General features: G+C 49.4%; 1 protein-coding gene across 1 annotated transcript in view; it reads right to left on the bottom strand.

Moving 5' to 3' along the window:
• Positions 1-19,572, bottom strand: part of gabbr2 (gamma-aminobutyric acid (GABA) B receptor, 2) — a 296,990-nt gene that overhangs the window by 4,747 nt on the left and 272,671 nt on the right. The window contains exons 14-17 of the mRNA XM_056298819.1: positions 6,777-6,887; positions 4,003-4,227; positions 3,454-3,636; positions 2,679-2,808 (exon numbers count right to left, since the gene is read on the bottom strand). Coding sequence (XP_056154794.1) covers positions 2,679-2,808; positions 3,454-3,636; positions 4,003-4,227; positions 6,777-6,887 — 649 coding nt within the window. The remainder of the gene's footprint in view (positions 1-2,678; positions 2,809-3,453; positions 3,637-4,002; positions 4,228-6,776; positions 6,888-19,572) is intronic.

Here is a 19,572-nt window from a genome sequence, read left to right as displayed (position 1 = left end):
TGTGTGTCTCGCTCTCCTTTTCTCTCTCTCTCCCTCAGCCGACACATCTGTTGTGTCTCTGCTTCTTTTAGTGCTTCGTGGAAACTGGGAAAACATCGGTGAGTGCAAAGGATTGTGGTCATGATCACACTTCAACACTGAATTGTGTTGAATATCTCGTATTTGAAACTACAATTTACAGCATGTGTGTCCTTTTCTTCCAGATCAACACACTTGGGGAAAATATGCATGCAAACAGTTTCAATGTTTCTGATAACCGAACCGATCTCGGTTATCAAACATGGAAAATGTAACCTCAGTGATTTCAGTTCATCTCTCAGCACGTGTAGCCTCAGAAGAGTATCAGTTCACACGTTCCCTCTGAAACATATTATTCTCTATAGAGCAGCTTAATACTGCTACTAACACTTTCATGTAAACCAGGAATTTGTGAACTGAAGATTGAAGTCAGCTCTAAAAAGGTCAGCGGAACTCTCTCCTGAAAATAAAAGGTGGGTAAAGTGTGTTTGGGGGCATCTATCCGCCGCTACACCGCTGTTAAGCTAATGTTAAGCTAGCTAGGGCTTCCTCAAGCTTTTTGCCCACATGCCAAACTGCAGGTGTGTTATTTTTTTGAGGGGGGGGGGTTTCTCCCTTTTTCTCCCAAGTTGTATCTGGCCAATTGCCCCGGCTCTTCCGAGCCATTCCAGCTGCTGCTCCACCCTCTCTGCCGATCCGGGGAGGGCTGCAGACTACCACATGCCTCCTCCGATACATGTGGAGTCGCCGGCTGCTTCTTTTCACCTGACAATGAGGAGTTTCGCCAGGGGGAAGTAGCACGTGAGAGGATCACGTTATTCCCCCCCAGTTCCCACTCCCCCTGAACAGGCGCCCCGACCAACCAGAGGAGGCGCTAGTGCAGCGACTGGGGCACATATCCACATCCGGCTTCCCACTCGCAGTCACGGCCAATTGTGTCTGTAGGGATGCCCGACCAAGCCGGCGGTAACACGGGGATTCGAACTGGGATCCCCGTGTTGGTAAGCAACGGAATAGACCGCCATGCCACCCGGACACCCCCTTCCTTTAGCTTTTTGCCCACATTTGTACAAACTGCAGCTTGATGCTATGTGGATGCACACATAAAGACACACACTGCCACCGTCTTCCTCTGATGTTCTCCAGCAAAGCCGTGTGGCAGTACATATTCATAAAGACAGGGAGAGTGAGAGAGGTGGAGTGTTGCTTCACACCCTTGGTGAGTGATTGTAACTGCTGTTGACATGGCGTCCTACCCTCATAACGGCCGCTCTTTTACTGACTCCAATACATTTCAACCAGCTCTCTCATGAATACTGATTGGTACAGTTAAGAGCTGGTGACGCTGATGATGAGTGTCAAGAATAAGCAGACTGAGGCCTGGACCAAGTACACGCTGGTGATCCGTATTCAAGATTAAACCACCTGTGATTATATTTGCATAATGTCTGTGAGATTGACATTTATCATCCATTTTCAGGAGCCAGTGCCATCCCTTTTTCCCTCTGAATGTATGCAAACCTTACACAGCACAGCGTGGAGCCAAAGAAGGTTTTTTAGGCGTTTTACCAAATCTTGAAATTTCCTCAAAATATTATATCTGATCAAAATTGATATGCAACAGTACTTTACTTCAAAGGGTTCGGACGATAAAAATACGAGGCATAATCTTTGGCTCAAAGGTCTCACAGTACTGTGGCAATTCATTTAATCATAAGAGAACCTGGCACTGACTTCCTCCTCTCCTGCATGTGTTTCCTTATTGAGAGCACAATCCTCTGAGCGGCTCCATCAGCCAGTGGCACAATACGGCACACCAATATTTTTTTCCCTAGGATTAATCTGGAAAGTTCCTGCCCTCAGGCACTAGGATTGGCCAGATTTGCCTGTCCGTCAACTTTCGGGATTCATCCTAGGAAACAAATACTCACTTACCGTACACACACAGTTAAGTTGGCACAGTTAGCTTGGTTGCAAACGTGGCTAATGGCTAACAGTTAGCTAACAAACGTGGCTAGGGTTAGGGTTAGGGTTGTTGTGTGCTCACATCAGCCTTGACTGACAGGCAGATCTGGCCAATCCTAGCGTCTGAGGGCGGGAACTTGCTGGATTCATCCTAGGAAAAAAATATTCACATACGGCCCACCGCAGGGCGGCCATATTTATTCTAATCTGTCTTTGTGTGAGATTCTCCATCATATATTAACCCCTACCCCCAACCCCCATTTAATTACTGAGAGAGGGATGCCAAAACCTGACACAGTTGGTCTCTATGTCTATAGTTTTGTGAGCGGGTGTGTATTTGTTCGTGTGTGTGTGTGTGTGTGTGTGTGTTTGTAAGGAAAGAACGCACTCATTAACAGTCATTAGTCCATTGCATAACCAGGAAGTTTTACAGAAGAGAAACTTCTCAAATAATTCTGGCACGCTCCGATCCCAATTCCCAGAACAAGCTCAGCTGTTTTTTACCTTCCAATGCTCCGACAGATCCATTAGACACCCTTGAGAGCATCATGTGCTGGCATGTGCATCAGATGCGCCAGCTCTAGCGGGCATATCTAACCATCACCTTGTATGGGGGGAGCAGCACAAGGTGAGGCTGTTGTACCACAGCAGGCAAGAGGAAGGCAAAGTATAGCTGGAAGATGGCAGCATCTCACCTTTGCTTTCAGTGAAGTTGCGTATGCTGAGGATGTTATTAGCGTCTGGATAGTGGTTCTGCTTGATGTAGGGAGTTTTCTCTGGCGTGTCCTGGAGCTGCATGGTCACCTCCTCCAGCTCCTTGTCCAGCTGCAGAGGCAGAAACACACAGTACCAAGAGATGAATTCACTTAAATGATAACTGAGCAGTACACAAGGAAACTGCCAACAGAGCTCAGCGTGTAAAAATCAACAGTGTGCGACCACGGTGGAGTTGTTTTATAAATGACTAGTCAGAAGCCGAAGTACGCCGAAGAGACATTATCAGGCCGGCACTTTTTCACATTTGCTCAGGACTTCTTTTAAGGCCAAATGAAATTTTGCCGCTTTCTTCCAAAGGCACTAATTCACATCCAGCTTCTTGTTCTCCAAGATGTTTGCTGTACTTGGAAACAAAAGCGAGGACAACAGTAGCAATTTATCTCTAAGGAGACCAAAAGTGGTGTATTGCTAATTACTGTACACTACTGTATTACTGTAACTACAAAGAGGTGGGACTCTGCTTTCACACAAGATAGTGGCTCAACCTCTGACTTGGGCTAATGACGTCTGAAATTTCATCACAACACTGAAAAATGACTAAAGGATGGCTAGTAGTTTTATCAGTTGGCCAAAAACTTTTCAAATTTGATGCCACGGGCTTTAGTTTTACATGGGGTGTTGAGCAGAAAGCAGTGGATGGGGACTCTGGTCGAGAGCGTTACACAACACAGCTGTGGACTACTTAGCACACACCTCTGTTATCCTCATGCGAAGGCGGTGGTTGTCTGTTTGCAGGCTGTCCAGCCGGGAAGTGTTGGCCTGGTTGACGCTGGTGACAGAGGTGGACGTCTTGGAGTCCTCCTTCTTCTGGTTCTGGGTGAACTTTAACCTGCGGTTCTGGGTGGCTGCATCCGGATTGGTTCTCATGGTGATGAACTGGGAGGAGGGGTTATGGGTATGAGAGTCACTATACTCTGGAATCAAATTAATGTGGGCCATTATAAACTCCTTCAAACAAACACTCACCGGACTTGAACTTTTATTTTTAGCTGCCGCACAACGGTGAAGTGTCATGTGATAATTGCGGCTCTACTCTTTGGCAATTCAAAGTTTTGCACTTTTGCTCTCCAAAATGCTGTGATCCAAACAGATCCACACACACACACAAACACACACACACACACACACACACACACACACACACACACACACACACACACACACACACACACACACACACACACACACACACACACACACACACACACACACACACACACACACACACAAATGTGAACTGACCTTGGGTACAAAGACCAGACAGAGAGTAATGGTGCTGCAGAAGATGATGACCAGCGCCACAATGCAGAACTGCACATTTGGCTGGTCCCTGGTCAGAAAGGACACGGCTGCACCAATGATGCACATGATGCCGACGTTGTACACGCTCATCCCAATGTACTTGCTGTCATTGAGTGCCGGAATGCTCACGTTCCTGGTTTCCCATGCGAGGAAACAGCCAAACAACTGTCAGAGAAAGAGAGAGAGACAGATGGACAGACAGACAGAGTGAGAGTGAGAGAGACAGACAGACAGACAGAGAGAGACAAACAGAATGAGACAGAGAGAGAGAAAGAAAGAGACAGACAGACAGAGAGTGAGACAGAGAGAGTGAGGCAGTGAGATAGAGAAAGAATGAGACAGACAGACAGTGAGACAGAGAGTGAGACGGAGAGAGACAGAGATAAACAGAGAGAGAGATAGGGAGAGAGACAGAGTGAGACAGAGAGACAAACAGAGTGAGACAGAAAGAGAAAGAAAGAGAGACAGACAGACAGAGAGTGAGACAGAGAGAGTGAGGCAGAGAGACAGACAAAGAGAGACAGAGGAAGAATGAGACAGACAGACAGTGAGACAGACAGAGAGTGAGACGGAGAGAGACAGACAGAGAGAGAGACAGTGAGAGAGAGTGAGATAAACAGAGAGAGAGACAGAGCATGAGAGAGACAGGGAGAGAGAGAAAGAGAGAAGGCGGAAAGGGAAATGGTCTTATAAGGAAGTTTGTTCGGGTATCTCATCCACTAAACACAAACTACCAAACTAACTGAAATAGCTTTGCTGCCCAAAGCAAACCAGACTGCTTAAATGAGAAGACATGGGAGTTTCTGGGAGTGTACACATGCTGATGCCTTAACAGTCATCAGTGTAAAATGGTCATGCCAACAACTTATCTAGTCTGGAAACTGGTCTGTGTGATTATCCACAGAGTCTGAGAGAGCCGGGACATGGGTTCTGCTTGTGAATACACAATTACAGGACGCCAATATCAGATGTTCAACATTCGATGTAGTAAAAATGTATCAAAAATGCTTTAGGACGGGGTGTCTGGGTAGCGTGGCAGTCTATTCCGTTGCCTACCAACACGAGGACCGACGGTTCGAATCCGGATGTTACCTCCGGCTTGGTCGGGCGTCCCTACAGACAAAATTGGCCATGTCTGGGGGTGGGGAGCCAGATGTGGGTATGTGTCCTGGTTGTTGCACTAGCGCCTCCTCTGGTCAGTCGGGGCACCTGTTTGGGGGAGTGGGTGAACTGGGGGGAATAGCGTGATCCTCCCACACGCTATTCCCCCTGGTGAAACTCCTCACTGTCAGGTGAAAGGAAGCGGCTGGCGACTCCACATGTATCGGAGGAGGCATGTGGTAGTCTGCAGCCCTCCCCGGATCGGCAGAGAGGGTGGAGCAGCGACCGGGATGGCTCGGAAGAGTGGGGTAATTGGCCGGATACAATTGGGGAGAAAAAAAAGAGGGGGATTTAAGAAGAATTGGACATAATTGCAGCCTGGACATTGGTGGTCATTAAGGGTTTAGTTGGGGGCAGTGAGGTGTTGCTGGATGGAGCGTGAGCCGGTCCAGAGCAGCAGTACCAGCAGCAGACCACCCAGCCTGCTGAATAACACTGTCTGCTCTGTAAGGTGGGCTGCCTGCTTACCCACAGCCCTGCTGAGGGCTGGTGGGTTGACGAGGAGCCGCATTACAAGCAGCGTCATCATAAGTGATAAGTGAAACTCGAGTGTGTACGCGGGGGTATGCGTGTGTGTGTGTGCGGGTGCATGCATGTCTGTTTGTGTGTGTGTGTATGCGGGTGCATGCATGTGTGTTTGTGTGTGTATATACGGGTGCATGCATGTGTGTTTGTGCATGTGGGTTTGTTTGTGTGTGTGTGTGTGTGTGTATGCGGGTGCATGCATGTATGTTTGTGTGTGTGTGTGTGTGTGTGTGTGTGTGCGTGCATGCATGTGTGTGCGTGCGTGCATGCGTGTGTGTGTGTATGTGAACCGTGGCAGGGGTGACTGTCCGGTGTGTGTCTGTGCTTGGCAGTCCCTCTTCACGTCAGACACACTGAGGCAGAGCGACTCTGCTGTCTCCGGTTTTACATAAACCTTCTCATCCTCTCCCACTCCCTCGCTCCTTCCTGTCTGTGTAGCTCTCTTCCAATCTGCTGCCCCTACATTCTCTCCCCCCCCCCCCCTCACACACACACACACACACACCTTCTCTCTTGCTGTCTCCGTCTCATGCTGCTGGTCGTAAGGGGAGTGAGGGCTGCATAATTTACAGATGGCTCTATTTATAGGAGCTACTCACACATGCCTGGTGGAGGTGGGGGGGGGCTTTTAAGCATGTTACATTTGCTTTAGAACCCCGAGGAGGACTTTCCTCAAGCTCGCGGGTGACGATCATCTTGTAGGTAGTGCACTCTGGTGTGCGAGGTGCATGACCATCTCTCTCACACACACACACACACACACACCATGTAAATAAAAGCTATAAAATGTATATATTCAATGTAAGGAAAATGCTCATATGTTGAAAACGGCAGTGGGTGATGACTGTGCAGCGTGTACAGGGAATCAAACACACACTCGGCCCCATTGAGTACACAGTTGTGTGGCACATTCCTGCAACAACGGACGACTTTTACACTCACTTGTAGGTTAAAGTACATGTGTGTGTTTGCATGTGGGGCGTCCTTACTATGACTATGCAACGAAACAAGTCCCCCCCTCCTCTCACCATCAGCAGCCCCTTGTAAGCATAGACGATGCCCAGCCAAATGGTCATGTGGGTGTTCTCACAGTGCTCCAGGAAAGGACGGATGGCAATGTCTCGGCCCTGGGGGTCCGCCTGTGGAGAAAGCACACACACACACACACACACACACACACACACACACACACACACACACACACACACACAGACACACACAGAAAGAAAGAGGGAGCAGAGTTAGGTGACCCAGACACAAAAATAACGGCTGTTAAACGTAGCGGATCATCTATATTCCATCCATCCAGCCATCATCTGAGCCGCTTATCCCGCTCTCAGGGTCGCGGGGGTGCTGGAGCCTATCCCAGCAGTCACTGGGCGGCAGGCGGGGAGATGTGTCTACATGTCTTTGGACCGTGGGAGGAAACCCACACAGACACGGGGAGAACACGCAAACGCCACACAGAGGACGACCCGGGATGACCCCCGAAGTTGGACTACCCCGGGGCTCGAACCCGGGACCTTCTCGCTGCGAGGCAACCGCACTAACCACTGCGCCACCGCGCCGCCCATCTCTATGTATAATTTCCCTGTGGAAAAAAAGGTAATAAGAAAATAAAAACAAACGGAAGTAATCAAAGGCGATACCAAACGCGGCAGAGAAACGGCCGGGACGGCCTCCGCGTCCCAATTTGCGTGTTTGAAGTCGCACCCTGAGGAACGATAAAACCTCTGGAGGAAGCCACCGCCGCCGTTTAAGACGGGGGGACTCGTCGGCGAGCCCGCAGTCGGTTCGCACGCTCATTTTCTCTGTTCAGGCATTTTAATTTCACATTCATGTATTCCGGGAGATGCCCGCCGGGACGAAAGTCACACAGACTGCTGGACGACGGCCGTCGATGGCCAGTCATAGTGAATGGTGTCAGTGATCAAACATCCAGGTACATAATCACAACGTGTGTCCCCCCCCCCCCCCCCCGAGCTTCTGCAGAGCCGGCTGGAGCTGCATTAATTCTAGCCTGCGGCGCTAATGACCACCGCTAATGAAGCTTATTCATTAAGTTGATTTACACTTCCTTCCCTCCTTTCTTTCTGTCTGTCATCTTCTCCTTCATGCCGTCTCTCCACTCTGGTCTTCACCTTACTCTCTCTCTCTCATTCTCTCTCTCTCCCATTCTCTCTCTCTCCCATTCTCTCTCTCTCTCTCTCTCTCTCTCTCTCTCTCTCTCTCTCTCTCTCTCTCTCTCTCTCTCTCTCTCTCTCTCACACACTATTCTTCCTTTTCCTTTCCCCTCTATTTCTCTCCCAGCTGGTTAAACACTTCACTTAGGAAAACCCTTCGATAAAAAACAGTTGAATGCTGTGCATGGATACGGCTAGGTGTGTACCATGTGTACTGTATGTGTGTGCTATGTGTGTGTTTTTGTGTGTGTGTGTGTGTGTGTGTGTGTCATCTGAGTTATTTACAGAACAGCACACCTAATGACCTCATGATGTGCGCACCCATGTATGAATCTGCAGTATATTGTACTTAATACGGGTGAAATTAAATATTCAGGCAAATTGAATTGTAATAAATCCAGGGTCACAGTACAAATGTAGGGAGAGGGAGTGAAGAGAGCGAGAGAGAGAGAGCTAGAGAAAGAGAGAGTGAAAGTGAGAGACAGCTAGAGAGAGAGAGCAAGATGCAGACAGAGAGAGAGAGACAGAGAGAGATAGAAGAGATAGCGAGAGACAGAGAGACTGAGAGAGACAGAGAGGGAGAGAGAGAGATTGAGAGAGCGAGACAGAGAGAGATAGAAGAGATAGCGAGAGAGAGAGAGACTGAGAGAGACAGAGAGGGAGAGAGATTGAGAGAGCGAGACAGAGAGAGATAGAGGAGATAGATACACAGAGAGAGACAGAAAGAGAGAGAGAGACAGTAAGAGAGCTAGAGAGAGAGTGAGAGAGACAGAAAGAGACAGACATAGAAGAAATAGCGAGAGAGAGACATACAGAGAGAGGGACAGAGACAGACAGACAGAGAGAGGGAGAGGGACAGAGAAAGAGAGAGAGGGACAGAGAAAGAGAGCTAGAGAGAGAGTGAGAGAGACAAAGAGAAAGAGACAGACATAGAAGAAATAGCGAGAGAGAGAGACATAGAGAGAGAGAGAGGGACACAGACAGACAGACAGAGAGAGAGGGGGACAGAGAGACAGAGAGAGAGAGATGGAAGCAAAACAGAGGAGGTGGTGCAGGACAGAGAATAAGAAAGGATGGAGAGAGGCAGGGCAGTAGTAAGACTGGAGTTGTTTCTGCCCCCATGTATACATACTATACTGTAGCCTTGTTGAGGTTTATCTGCCCCAGTTGGTAATACCTTTCAACAGGACTGCACACACACACACACACACACACACACACACACACACACACACACACACACACACACACACACACACACACACACACACACACATTGGATGAACACATCAATGCACATGAATAAGCAAACACACGCAAACACACATGTGACTCTTGCTTGTGAGTTTGATAGGGATCACTGGTAAACTGACACTGGTAAATACACACACATACAAATAGTTTGGGTTCAACACACACACACACACACACACACACACACACACACACACACACACACACACACACACACACACACACACACACACACACACACACACACACACACACACACACATTCTGTGACACCAATGCAGAAATCTCCCCAGGCATAATGTGTATACAGTAATATCCCTGTATTCCCCACATACATATACGTGGAAATTACTGGGATTCATTCCCACGTTGGAGCGACAGTGGATGGGGGGTCTCTAGTTCAAATGGGGGGGGGGCAATAAAGGAGCTGTACTGTTACTGTACATTGGCAGAAATGAGCACAGAGGGCCTGAGACATACCGTCCATCCATCCATCCATTATCCAAGCCACTTATTCCAACCGGGGTCACTGGATGCTGGAGCCTATCCCAGTAGTCATTGGGCGGCAGATGGGGAGACACCCTGGACAGGCTGCCAGTCCATCACAGGGCCAACGCACACACACACATACACACACACACACACACACACACACACACACACAGTCACACCAACGGACAGTTTAGTATGGCCGATTCCCCTGACCTACATGTCTTTGGACTGTGGGAGGAAACCGGAGCCCCCGGAGGAAACCCACACAGACATGGGGAGAACATACAAACTCCACACAGAGACATACCTGAGACATACTGACATACAGAGACACACCGTTGTCGGGTATCCTCAAAACACTGTGATATCAGAGAGTTTGCAAACTCCTGCCTAGTTCCTCTCATACTCCACTGTTTCATTTGCAGCCATCCCTGTGTACAGATTCCACAATGTTCGCCATTTTATTTACTCTGTGGGCCGCCTTTTCCTCTCGCTAACCTTCTTCCCCCCCTTTTCTCTCTCCTCATCCCCTTCTCTTTCAACCTTCAAAGGGAGCTCCCCTATGATTATGTGTGCAGTTATCACATGACGCATACCATTTGCAAGAGACACGGTATGTCCTGGACTCCTGCAGCACAGCGGCTGTGCCCCCATCACACAAACCACTGATGTAGAGTGAGCTCTTCCAACCAAAGACCTTTGAAACCTCAGACGTCCTAAAACAGATCCACATTAAAGCCGGCGGACCACTTTGGTGGTGCTCCTTTGAACCGTCCTGTGCCACATCACTGGCATATGACACAGGCTATCACACAGAGTTCAAACGCTTTGTCAAAGGACTGTCGTAACCCATCCCCAGAGTTCCTACAGCAAACTCGGTGCTGCAGTTTCATCTCTGCTGTTATTACGGGAGGCCGTTATTGGATGCAAAGTATTGGTGAAACATAGTTATTGGCCTTAAAAGCTACTGAGGTGGCTAAAACACGGGAAAGTGGGGCAGGGGATGACGCATGGAGAGGCTTTTTTTTCTCTCTCTTCCTTTATCTGTTGTTGTTACAAGGAACCGGCATCAACTTACAGAGAGAGCGAGAGCTGTGCAGTGACTCACAGAGGAGCTTGTTATCTTTAGTACCAAATAAACTAACCGGAGTAACGTTGGCATGCGTGTAGGTTCAACAACCGTAGGTTCCAGATGTAGTAAATATATCACCCCAATACAATCTGAATGAGGTGTTTTTCATCTTCGTATTAGCGCTGCACCATTAATCGCTAAATAACCTAGTAATTTCCTAGTAATAAGGTGGTAGTTTTAACAGGTAATTTTACAGCTAACCCTAACCCGAACCTAACCCTAATCCAAATTACAAGGTAATTTCAACCTTATTTCTAAGAAATTACATGATAATTACCATCTTATTACTAGAAAATTACTACGACCCCCTAAAATAAAGTGTAACCCTATTATATAACCGCAAAAGGCTGTGATTTAATCAAATAATAAAATGTGCGTGTGTGAACATCTGTTTGCGTGCAGTCTGCATGTCTACGCCCATAATTAACAGCTGACCAGTCAGTCTCTGTTGAGGCAGTGAAGAGCGTGCAATCTACGGTCACATGACTATCCGGTGTGCTGTGTGCGGACCAGAAAGAAGGAAAAAACGGATACCGATGACGAGGAGCAGGTTAACGCTGATGAACTGGTGGCAAAAAAAAACAACTTATCTGGCGATATTTTGGATTCGAGCTCAGCAACACTGAGCAGAAAGAGGCACTGTGCAAAACACACAAAATGAAAGTCACTACATGTCGAGGCAACACGACAAATTTTGTATTATTTGTATATGTGACGACCACGGATGACTAGACTCGCTAGCCCTTGGCTAATGGCTTGGACCCATTAGTTGACTGGTTAGCGCAGTCTCCCATGTGCGGGTGACCCGGGTTCACTGCGCAGCTGTGGCGGCGGTTCCTGGATGCCCCCTGAATTCGCCATATTGGTATCAGAAGTGGTATAGTTACCGCACCACGGGCAACTGCGCTAACCAGTCGACTAAAGGCTCTGGCCCGTTAGCCAAGGGCTAGCGAGTCTAGTCATCCGTGGTCGTTACACTACCCCCCTCCTTCGGGAAGCGTGTCCCCCACACGCCAGCATATCAGCTCCCTCACGCCTCTGGGCGCACGCACTTCCGATGGCCTCACGGCCTCACCATCCCACTTCTGACACCAATGTAGCGAATTCGGGGGGCAGCCAGGAAGCGAACCCAGGTCACCCGCACCACAGATGACTGTGCTAACCAGTCAACTAAAGGGTCCGACCCGTTAGCCAAGGGCTCGCGAGTCTAGTCATCAGTGGTCGTTACATAATAAATTTGCTTATTATATCGCAATCGCAATATTGTCCAAAATAATCGCAATATGACGTTTCCACCAAATCGTGCAGCACCACTTTGTATTTATGCTAACTCACACGATAAACAATCTAAAATGGGGTCAGAGCTCACCAGCGCCGACCCGCATACAACTTCGATACGTCATCCAGAATCACCCCACACTTTTTTGCTCAATCCAATATTGTAAATGCCACTTCTGCCTCAAACAGAACAGTGCCCTTCAAGTTATACTTCTTTTTTTTTTCACCACATGTTCAGGTGAAATGTGCATTCTGCATTGGTGCTCTGTGCTGCAGCGGCATGCTGCATACACCCAGTTCCTTGAAGGCAAACACTCTTCCACTAACTAAATTAACACTGGCGAATACACAAGAACATTGTTTGGGTTCCTGTAGATGCACAAACACATATCCTGACACAAATGTAACATTTGCACATCCCTGCAGGTACACAAAGTCATTTTCATATCCCCATACCCACTCATAAGCGCTGTCCGACTTACACCACCGCTGCGTCATTTGAAATCACACCAGTGGCACTTTGCTGGCTCACCTCGACTCAGTACTGTAGACTGCACATCTGCTTCAAACAATAACACTCTTAAAGTAACTTTTTTTTTACATCACACGCTCATATGAAATGTGGCCTCTGCATCAGCACTCTGTGCTACAATGGCACGCCGCATACACCCAGTTCTTCACAGGCAGGAATTTCTGCCACTAACTGCAAAATGATAAGACAAAATGAAAAATAGGGCTTATTAGGCCCGGGCCTCTATCGCAGCGCAGCAGACGAGAGAGCTCTTGCTCTTTTTTGGAGGGAATCTGTCTGGGGAGTTGCCAGGCAACAGGGCCGCGAGCAGCAAGCGGGCCCCAAAACGGCGGTGGCAGTGGTAAAAGCAACGGCTCACTGTCATTTTTCACAGCATTAGCCCTCTAACGGGATCGCTCAAGGAGCCGGCACGGCACTGGCAGACTGTCTCAAGAGAGACGGAGGATGGATGTTAGGGATGCAGGGCAGGACGATGTGAAGCGAGGAGGGGGCGGAGGGTGGGATGGGTGCGGTGACGGAAGGCGAGATGGGAGGATTGAGGAACGGAGGAGCAAAAAGAGGGCAGGGGTAGTTTGGGAGCAGGCTCTGTTGGGGCCCACCTTCTTCAGCAGGCTTTAGGAAGAGGGAGGAGCGCTGGTGGTCCCATGTGTTTGCACGGATAGAGGGATGGTAAGACAGTGTGAAAGGAAGGAGAAAGTTCAAAAGGAAGAGATAATTAGAGAGAAATGGGGTGAAAGACAGAATACAACAGGTATAGCATGCGCCAGGTGTTGGAGAGGCAGAAGAAAGAGATGGACCAACAAGAGAGAGAGGGAATAAAGAGTTCACTCTATGTCACCTACAGCTGCTACACAACGAGGTGTGTGTGTGTGTGTGTGTGTGTGTGTGTGTGTGTGTGTGGAGAGCTTGGCTCTGAGGCAGTCAGCAACAGACGTACTCCATCACTTGTGCTGGTAATTACAAGCGAGGAGTTTCCGCAATTGGCGAGGAAGAGGAAGAGAGACAGAGATAAGGGGAATACATTGGCAGTGAGGGAAGAACTTTGGACTTTGTGGCAACAATTTAAATCAGTGTGGTATTTCTAAAACGCACAGGGGATGGCGGCAATGAAAAATGCCGGAACGCCACAGAGAAAACTGTAGGGGGACGGAAAATTGGAACCAAAGCCGTGAATGGATATTCCACAGAAACTTTATTCCCACGAGGGGGAACATAAACGTTTTGCTATTTTTCACACACAGAGTTGGATATAATTGTACTTTTACGATAGCCCCGAGTACAATTCATTTATATGTATGGAGTCTATGGTCGACATGAAAGAACCATCAGCATAATAAGGAATCTCACATCATTTGTGTCTTTTCTTCAAAGGATATTATTATTATTATTATTGTTTGTATAACTAGAGTCCAAAGAACAGGAGACAGAGGAGAACCATCTGGCCTGGATTCACCCTTGGACCATAGCACATGTGTTTCCAGAGGTGGACGGACAGTCCATTTTAATATCTCTGTATATAACTCTTATTTATAATTCAACAACAGAGACTCTCAGACACCCTTTTTTCTTATATATATATATGTATATATATATATATACACACACACACACACACATATATATATATATATATATATATATATATATATATATATATATATATATATATACGAGCGAGGGAGAGACAAGTGGAATATTATGACAAATCGGCTTTTGTGAAAGTATTCTTTCTAGGATTTTCCCCCCTTTTTCTCCCCAATTGTACTTGGCCAATCACCCCACTCTTCTGAGCCGTCCCAGTCGCTGCTCCACCCCCGATCCGGGGAGGGCTGCAGACTACCACATGCCTCCTTCAATGCATACGGAGTCACCAGCCTCTTCTTTTCACCTGACAGTGAGGAGTTTCGCCAGGGGGACATAGCACATGGGAGGATCACGCTGTTCCCCCCAGTTCCCCCTCCCCACCGAACAGGCGTCCCAACCAACCAGAGGAGGCCCTAGTGCGGCGACCGGGACACATACCCACATCCGGCTTCCCACCCGCAGACATGGCCAGTTGTGTATGTAGGGACGCCCAACCAAGCCGGAGGTAACGCGGGGATTCGAACCAGCGAGCCCCGTGTTGGTAGGCAACGGAATAGACCGCCATGCCACCCAGACAATGTGAAAGTATTCTTGGAAAAAGACACATGCATCTGTGCCGCGGTTTGCTAGGATTAAAATCTGTGTTTAACCCTCAAGGACAGTCAGGAGAGAGGTAATAATCAAAAGAAAAAGTGTATGAGTGCTTAAAGCACAGCTGAGACAGCACGATACGGGTGGAAAGATCTGTGGGCTAGACGAGGGAACGGGGAAGACCGGCAAAGCTGGAACGAGGGGAAGCACGGGAGACACGGAGAGAAAAAATAGATCAGCCGAAAAGAGGGCAAAGAGACAAGAGGATAGAAGGCACAAGATGTCATAGTAATTTTCAGAAAATTACAGTATGCAAAAGGCAGCACACGCCGTTTTTCAAGAGCCCTCTACTAAATTCCTGACAGGAGGGGAGGATAGGGTGAAGTGTTTCGTGGAGTTCTACACTCAAGCAGCTGGACGGTGAAGGTGATGACTGAGAAGTCATATCCATTCCTTTTCCTGCTTCCAGTGTGGGAAGATGGCGGCACGAACTCACATTTGCGGCGGCCTCACCCAGTACCAGTCTGGGAAGATGGCGGCGCAAAATTATGTTTGTGGCGGCCTCACCCAGTACCATCCACGCAGTGTCTATGTCCACGTTTGCGTCTAAGTTTGTCTTCGTTTGATGGCTGGGAGAGCTGGCGCTGGATTGGCTGGGAGAGCTTGGTCTGCTGCATCTTGTGGGCCCAGGGACCACGGCCCTGCCCGAAGCTGCGCCCAGATAGGAAATACCACGGGCAGTCTGGCAGGATGTGGAAGCAGGGCAGGCTAAGCTAACTGCTAGCCCATGCAGACTGGCAGTTCCAATAACACCGAGGTCGGTCTGGTGGCGGGCTCACCTGGCGTTGGCGTCGTTGTGTGGAGTGCGGGGAGGTGTGTTGAAGGAGTCTGGCTGGGGGAGCCTGGTCTGCTGCGTCCGGTGGGCCCAAGAACCATGGTCCTGCCCAGAGCACTGAGGGCGGTCTGACAGGACGTGGAAGCGGGGCAGGTAATCTAACTGCTAGCCCATGCAGACCAGCAGTTCTGACATTCATCCTGGCTGGCGGTCACTCTCATAGACAGTGAAAACATTTTTTTTGGATATGTTGGATATATGTGTTTTTGTAGTTTTTTGTGGTTTGGTTATATGTGTTTTGTAGCGCTGTGATGGCCTGGTGGCCTGTCCATGGTGTCTCCCTGCCTGCCACCCAATGACTGCTGGGATAGGCTCCAGCATCCCTGCAACCCTGACAGCAGTATAAGCAGTTTGGTAATGGATGGATGGATCGTTTTTGGATATGTGTTTTTTGTGTGTGTTGCCCTGCTGTTGGCTGGGGGACACGATACAAATGAACATTCCTGATTCCTGGTTACTTCATGCAGGTTAACCGCGGGGGGGGGGTCTGTTTTCCACTAACCACTGGGGCTGTGGTCCTCTGCAGCCCACTCCACAGAGTGCCTGGTGTTATGGTAATGTGCGGCACTGCTACTTGCCTAAATTAGGGATTCAATTCCCACTGGGGCTGTCCAAACCGTTGATGTGACGCAGTCACATACGTTGACATATGTCTTGTTCGCCACACACAGTCCGACAACACAGCCCCAGTGTGCTCTGTGAAGGAAGGAACTGGAGATGAGATACTGAAATACATCCGTAGACCGCGTCATAAAGTGGATTAATAAGGAAGAAGTCAGCAAGGAAGGGATGGAGGAGTGTGTGTTGGGGGTGGGGGTTAAGGAGGGAGGGTGCCCCCGGCCGAGGCTGACCTACATGCAGAGGGGCCAGGGTGGCAGGGCAGGAAAAGGCCCTCGGCGGTCCCTGCCATGTGGATCTTAGCCATCCAATTGTGCTGGGAACACTGTGTGCGCATGTGGGCGCGCGTTCAATGGCGGCAACTATCTGCGAGCGTGTGCGCTTCACTTTCAGTGTCCTCGTCACACTCGACGGGCAGCCAGGATCTTCCACTCCGCTGCGTCTTCACAAATCCACTGGCCTCACTCGAGAGAGACGGGGAAAAGGGAAAGAAAGGGAAGGAGAGCTGCACGAGCGAGAGAGGGGGGGGGGCGTCGGAGAAACAAAGCGAGGGAGAGGGAATGGAGGTGATGAAGAGAAACGCTAGAAAATACAAATACAATTCGATTGGTTTCGAGGCCCCCCCACACACACACTAATTGCCAATCCTTGGCGAGAGGCTGCCATAATAATGATTCTGATAAAGCAGCAATTATTTTGAAATGTGATTGGTGGTTCACCTCACCTAACCCACTCGAAGCACCAGAAATGGCTGATCTCACTAGCTTCCTAGAGACAAGAGATCTGCTAGTCTAGGCCTACATTTGGTCCTTTGCATACGTTAAGATGTGCTCCTGATCAACGTGCACCAGAAATGCATCTGAAGGATCGCATAAGGGGGCGTTTCCTTCAGCAGGAAACGCCAGCAGGAAACGCAAGTCAAAGTTGTTTTTCTCTTAATGGGAACAACTGAATTGTTCCCCGAGTGCCGGGCCAGACCAATTAATCCCAGATAGGATGGCCGCTTGAGCCAGTTCTGGGGGCCGGATGAATGTCGACTGATTATATCTCGGGGAGGCTCTCTCTCCAAATGGGTAGTAAAAGCAGCAGAGGTGGAAAATCCTTTTTCTCTTTTTTTTAGGAGGGCCATTCGACAAATGCGACATTAAAGCGGCAAAGTGAAGCCGAGGCAACTCTCCCCCCCCCCCCCACATATGCACAAACACAAATACACACGTATCAGCCGTCGACGCGGGCACAGAAACACACAGGGATTCTCATTTACTGGCCTGCATGTGCACACACACAAAGCTACAGCAATAAAAGCGCGCACACGTGCACGGAGATGTTGTATAATGAGATACAATCACGCATGCACAAACACATAAAGCCATGACACACACACACACACACACACACACACACGCACACACACACCATGGCTGCTCCCTGGGCTCCAGCAGGGAGGTGCCTTAACTGATTTATTAAGAGCTAAACGTGTCATTAGCGAGAGCGGCTAACCCTCGGCTCATTAGCATAAGCAAATTCTGTGGTATAGCCTGGCAGTCTGTCACAGTGCAGGCTGGGGCCTGTGTAATTGCGAGCTACGGCAACTTTTATTGCTGCTATTCTTTCACATATTCTTTTGTCATAGAGCTAGGTTTTATCAAAGCTCCCATCTGTACGCTGCAAGGCTTAGGCGTGGGGGACCGGGGTAAACGTAACTGCCTTACATCACCGCACTGCGGGGGGGGGGGGGGGGGCAGGGGTAAAGCAGTAGAGTTGGGTACACATCTGCATACTGCTGAGGAGCTGAATACACTGCTACAGAGGTGGGTTTATACTGCAGAGGTGACAGCCCTGTGCAAGTGGCAGGGAGGCTGCTCATGAAGTGTGCTACTGGAGCTGTAGGCTGTTTATTGCTACACTGTGACCCCATGAGTTCTTTTTTGGGGGGGGGGATCCCCCCCCCCTTTTCTCCCCAAATGTATCCAGCCAATTACCCCACTCTTCCGTGCCATCCCGGTCGCTGCTCCACCCCCTCTGCCGATCCGGGGAGGGCTGCAGACTACCACATGCCTCCTCCGATACATGTGGAGTCGCCAGCCGCTTCTGTTCACTCGACAGTGAGGAGTGTCACCAGGGGGACATAGCGAGTGGGAGCATCACGCTATTCCCCCCAGTTTCCCCCCCGAACAGGCACCCCCGACCGATCAGAGGAGGCGCCAGGACACATACTCACATCTGGCTTCCCACCTGCAGACACGGCCAATTGTGTCTGTAGGGATGCCCGACCAAGCCCGGAGGTAAGACGGGGATTCGAACCGTCGATCCCCGTGTTGGTAGGTGACAGAATAGACCGCCACGCTACCCGGACGCCCATAATTTCTGTGTGAGTGGGTATAAGGCTGAGGGACACACACACACACACATTCTCTCTCTAACGTGTTGTGCTTTCATTTCAGTGTGCAGTTTCTGAAATCAAAGGGACGTTTGCGATTCCCACAGGGGGACTCTGACTCACAGCGTGGTAAACTGCCACGTTAAACGAGGACGGCATTTTCGCTTCTCGGCCTCATTCATTGGATGAGCTAATGAAGAACGCACGGCGTCCCGGAGAAGCTCAGAGGGGAAACATCCTTTACTTTACACACTGCTGAGAATAAATAAATAAAAAAAACAACAACAACATACATACCAATTATTTTTCGCTGCCGATTTGGATTCAAAGTCATTTTACACCACCGCTGCCCTGACCGCCAAGTTGACACGGGCTCAGTCGCACACCCCCTCGGTGGGTGTGTTGTTCTGCATGTGGAATCTGGACAGAGACGGAGCTGGTTCCTCTCAGGGAAGGGGACTCTAGTGTGTGGACAGCAGCTGCATGCTTATGTGTACACCAGACGTGATATACAGGCCCCCGCTGTACGGCTTCCTCGTGTCTCATTGGCCCCTTTTAAGCCCGGGACCTACACAGTCACGCACACGCCAGATTAAGGACACCGAGGCACTATTTCATGCGCAAACACACGCAATCTACCCTCCTTCAGCGTTTTACACCCCTACGCCGCACCGTCCCAGGTGGAGTAAAACACCCACTCCACTTCCACCCTTTAACGCCAAAGTGTCATTCTTTATCCGGGGGGCCATAATCAGGATTTGTGGCTGAGAGGAAGCTCATAGATCCAGGCTGAGTCAAGGACAAACAGACTGCGCCAAGCGCCAAGGCTAAACCGTCACGTACGGCAAGTCCTCCCAGCATCGCCCAACCCGCCCTTCCTGTTTT

Source organism: Lampris incognitus, chromosome 18 (genome assembly GCF_029633865.1).
Source record: "Lampris incognitus isolate fLamInc1 chromosome 18, fLamInc1.hap2, whole genome shotgun sequence".
NCBI classification, from domain to species: Eukaryota; Metazoa; Chordata; class Actinopteri; order Lampriformes; family Lampridae; genus Lampris; species Lampris incognitus.
The sequence above is the reverse complement of the archived record's forward strand: the minus strand, read 5'-3'. Positions and strand labels throughout refer to the sequence as shown.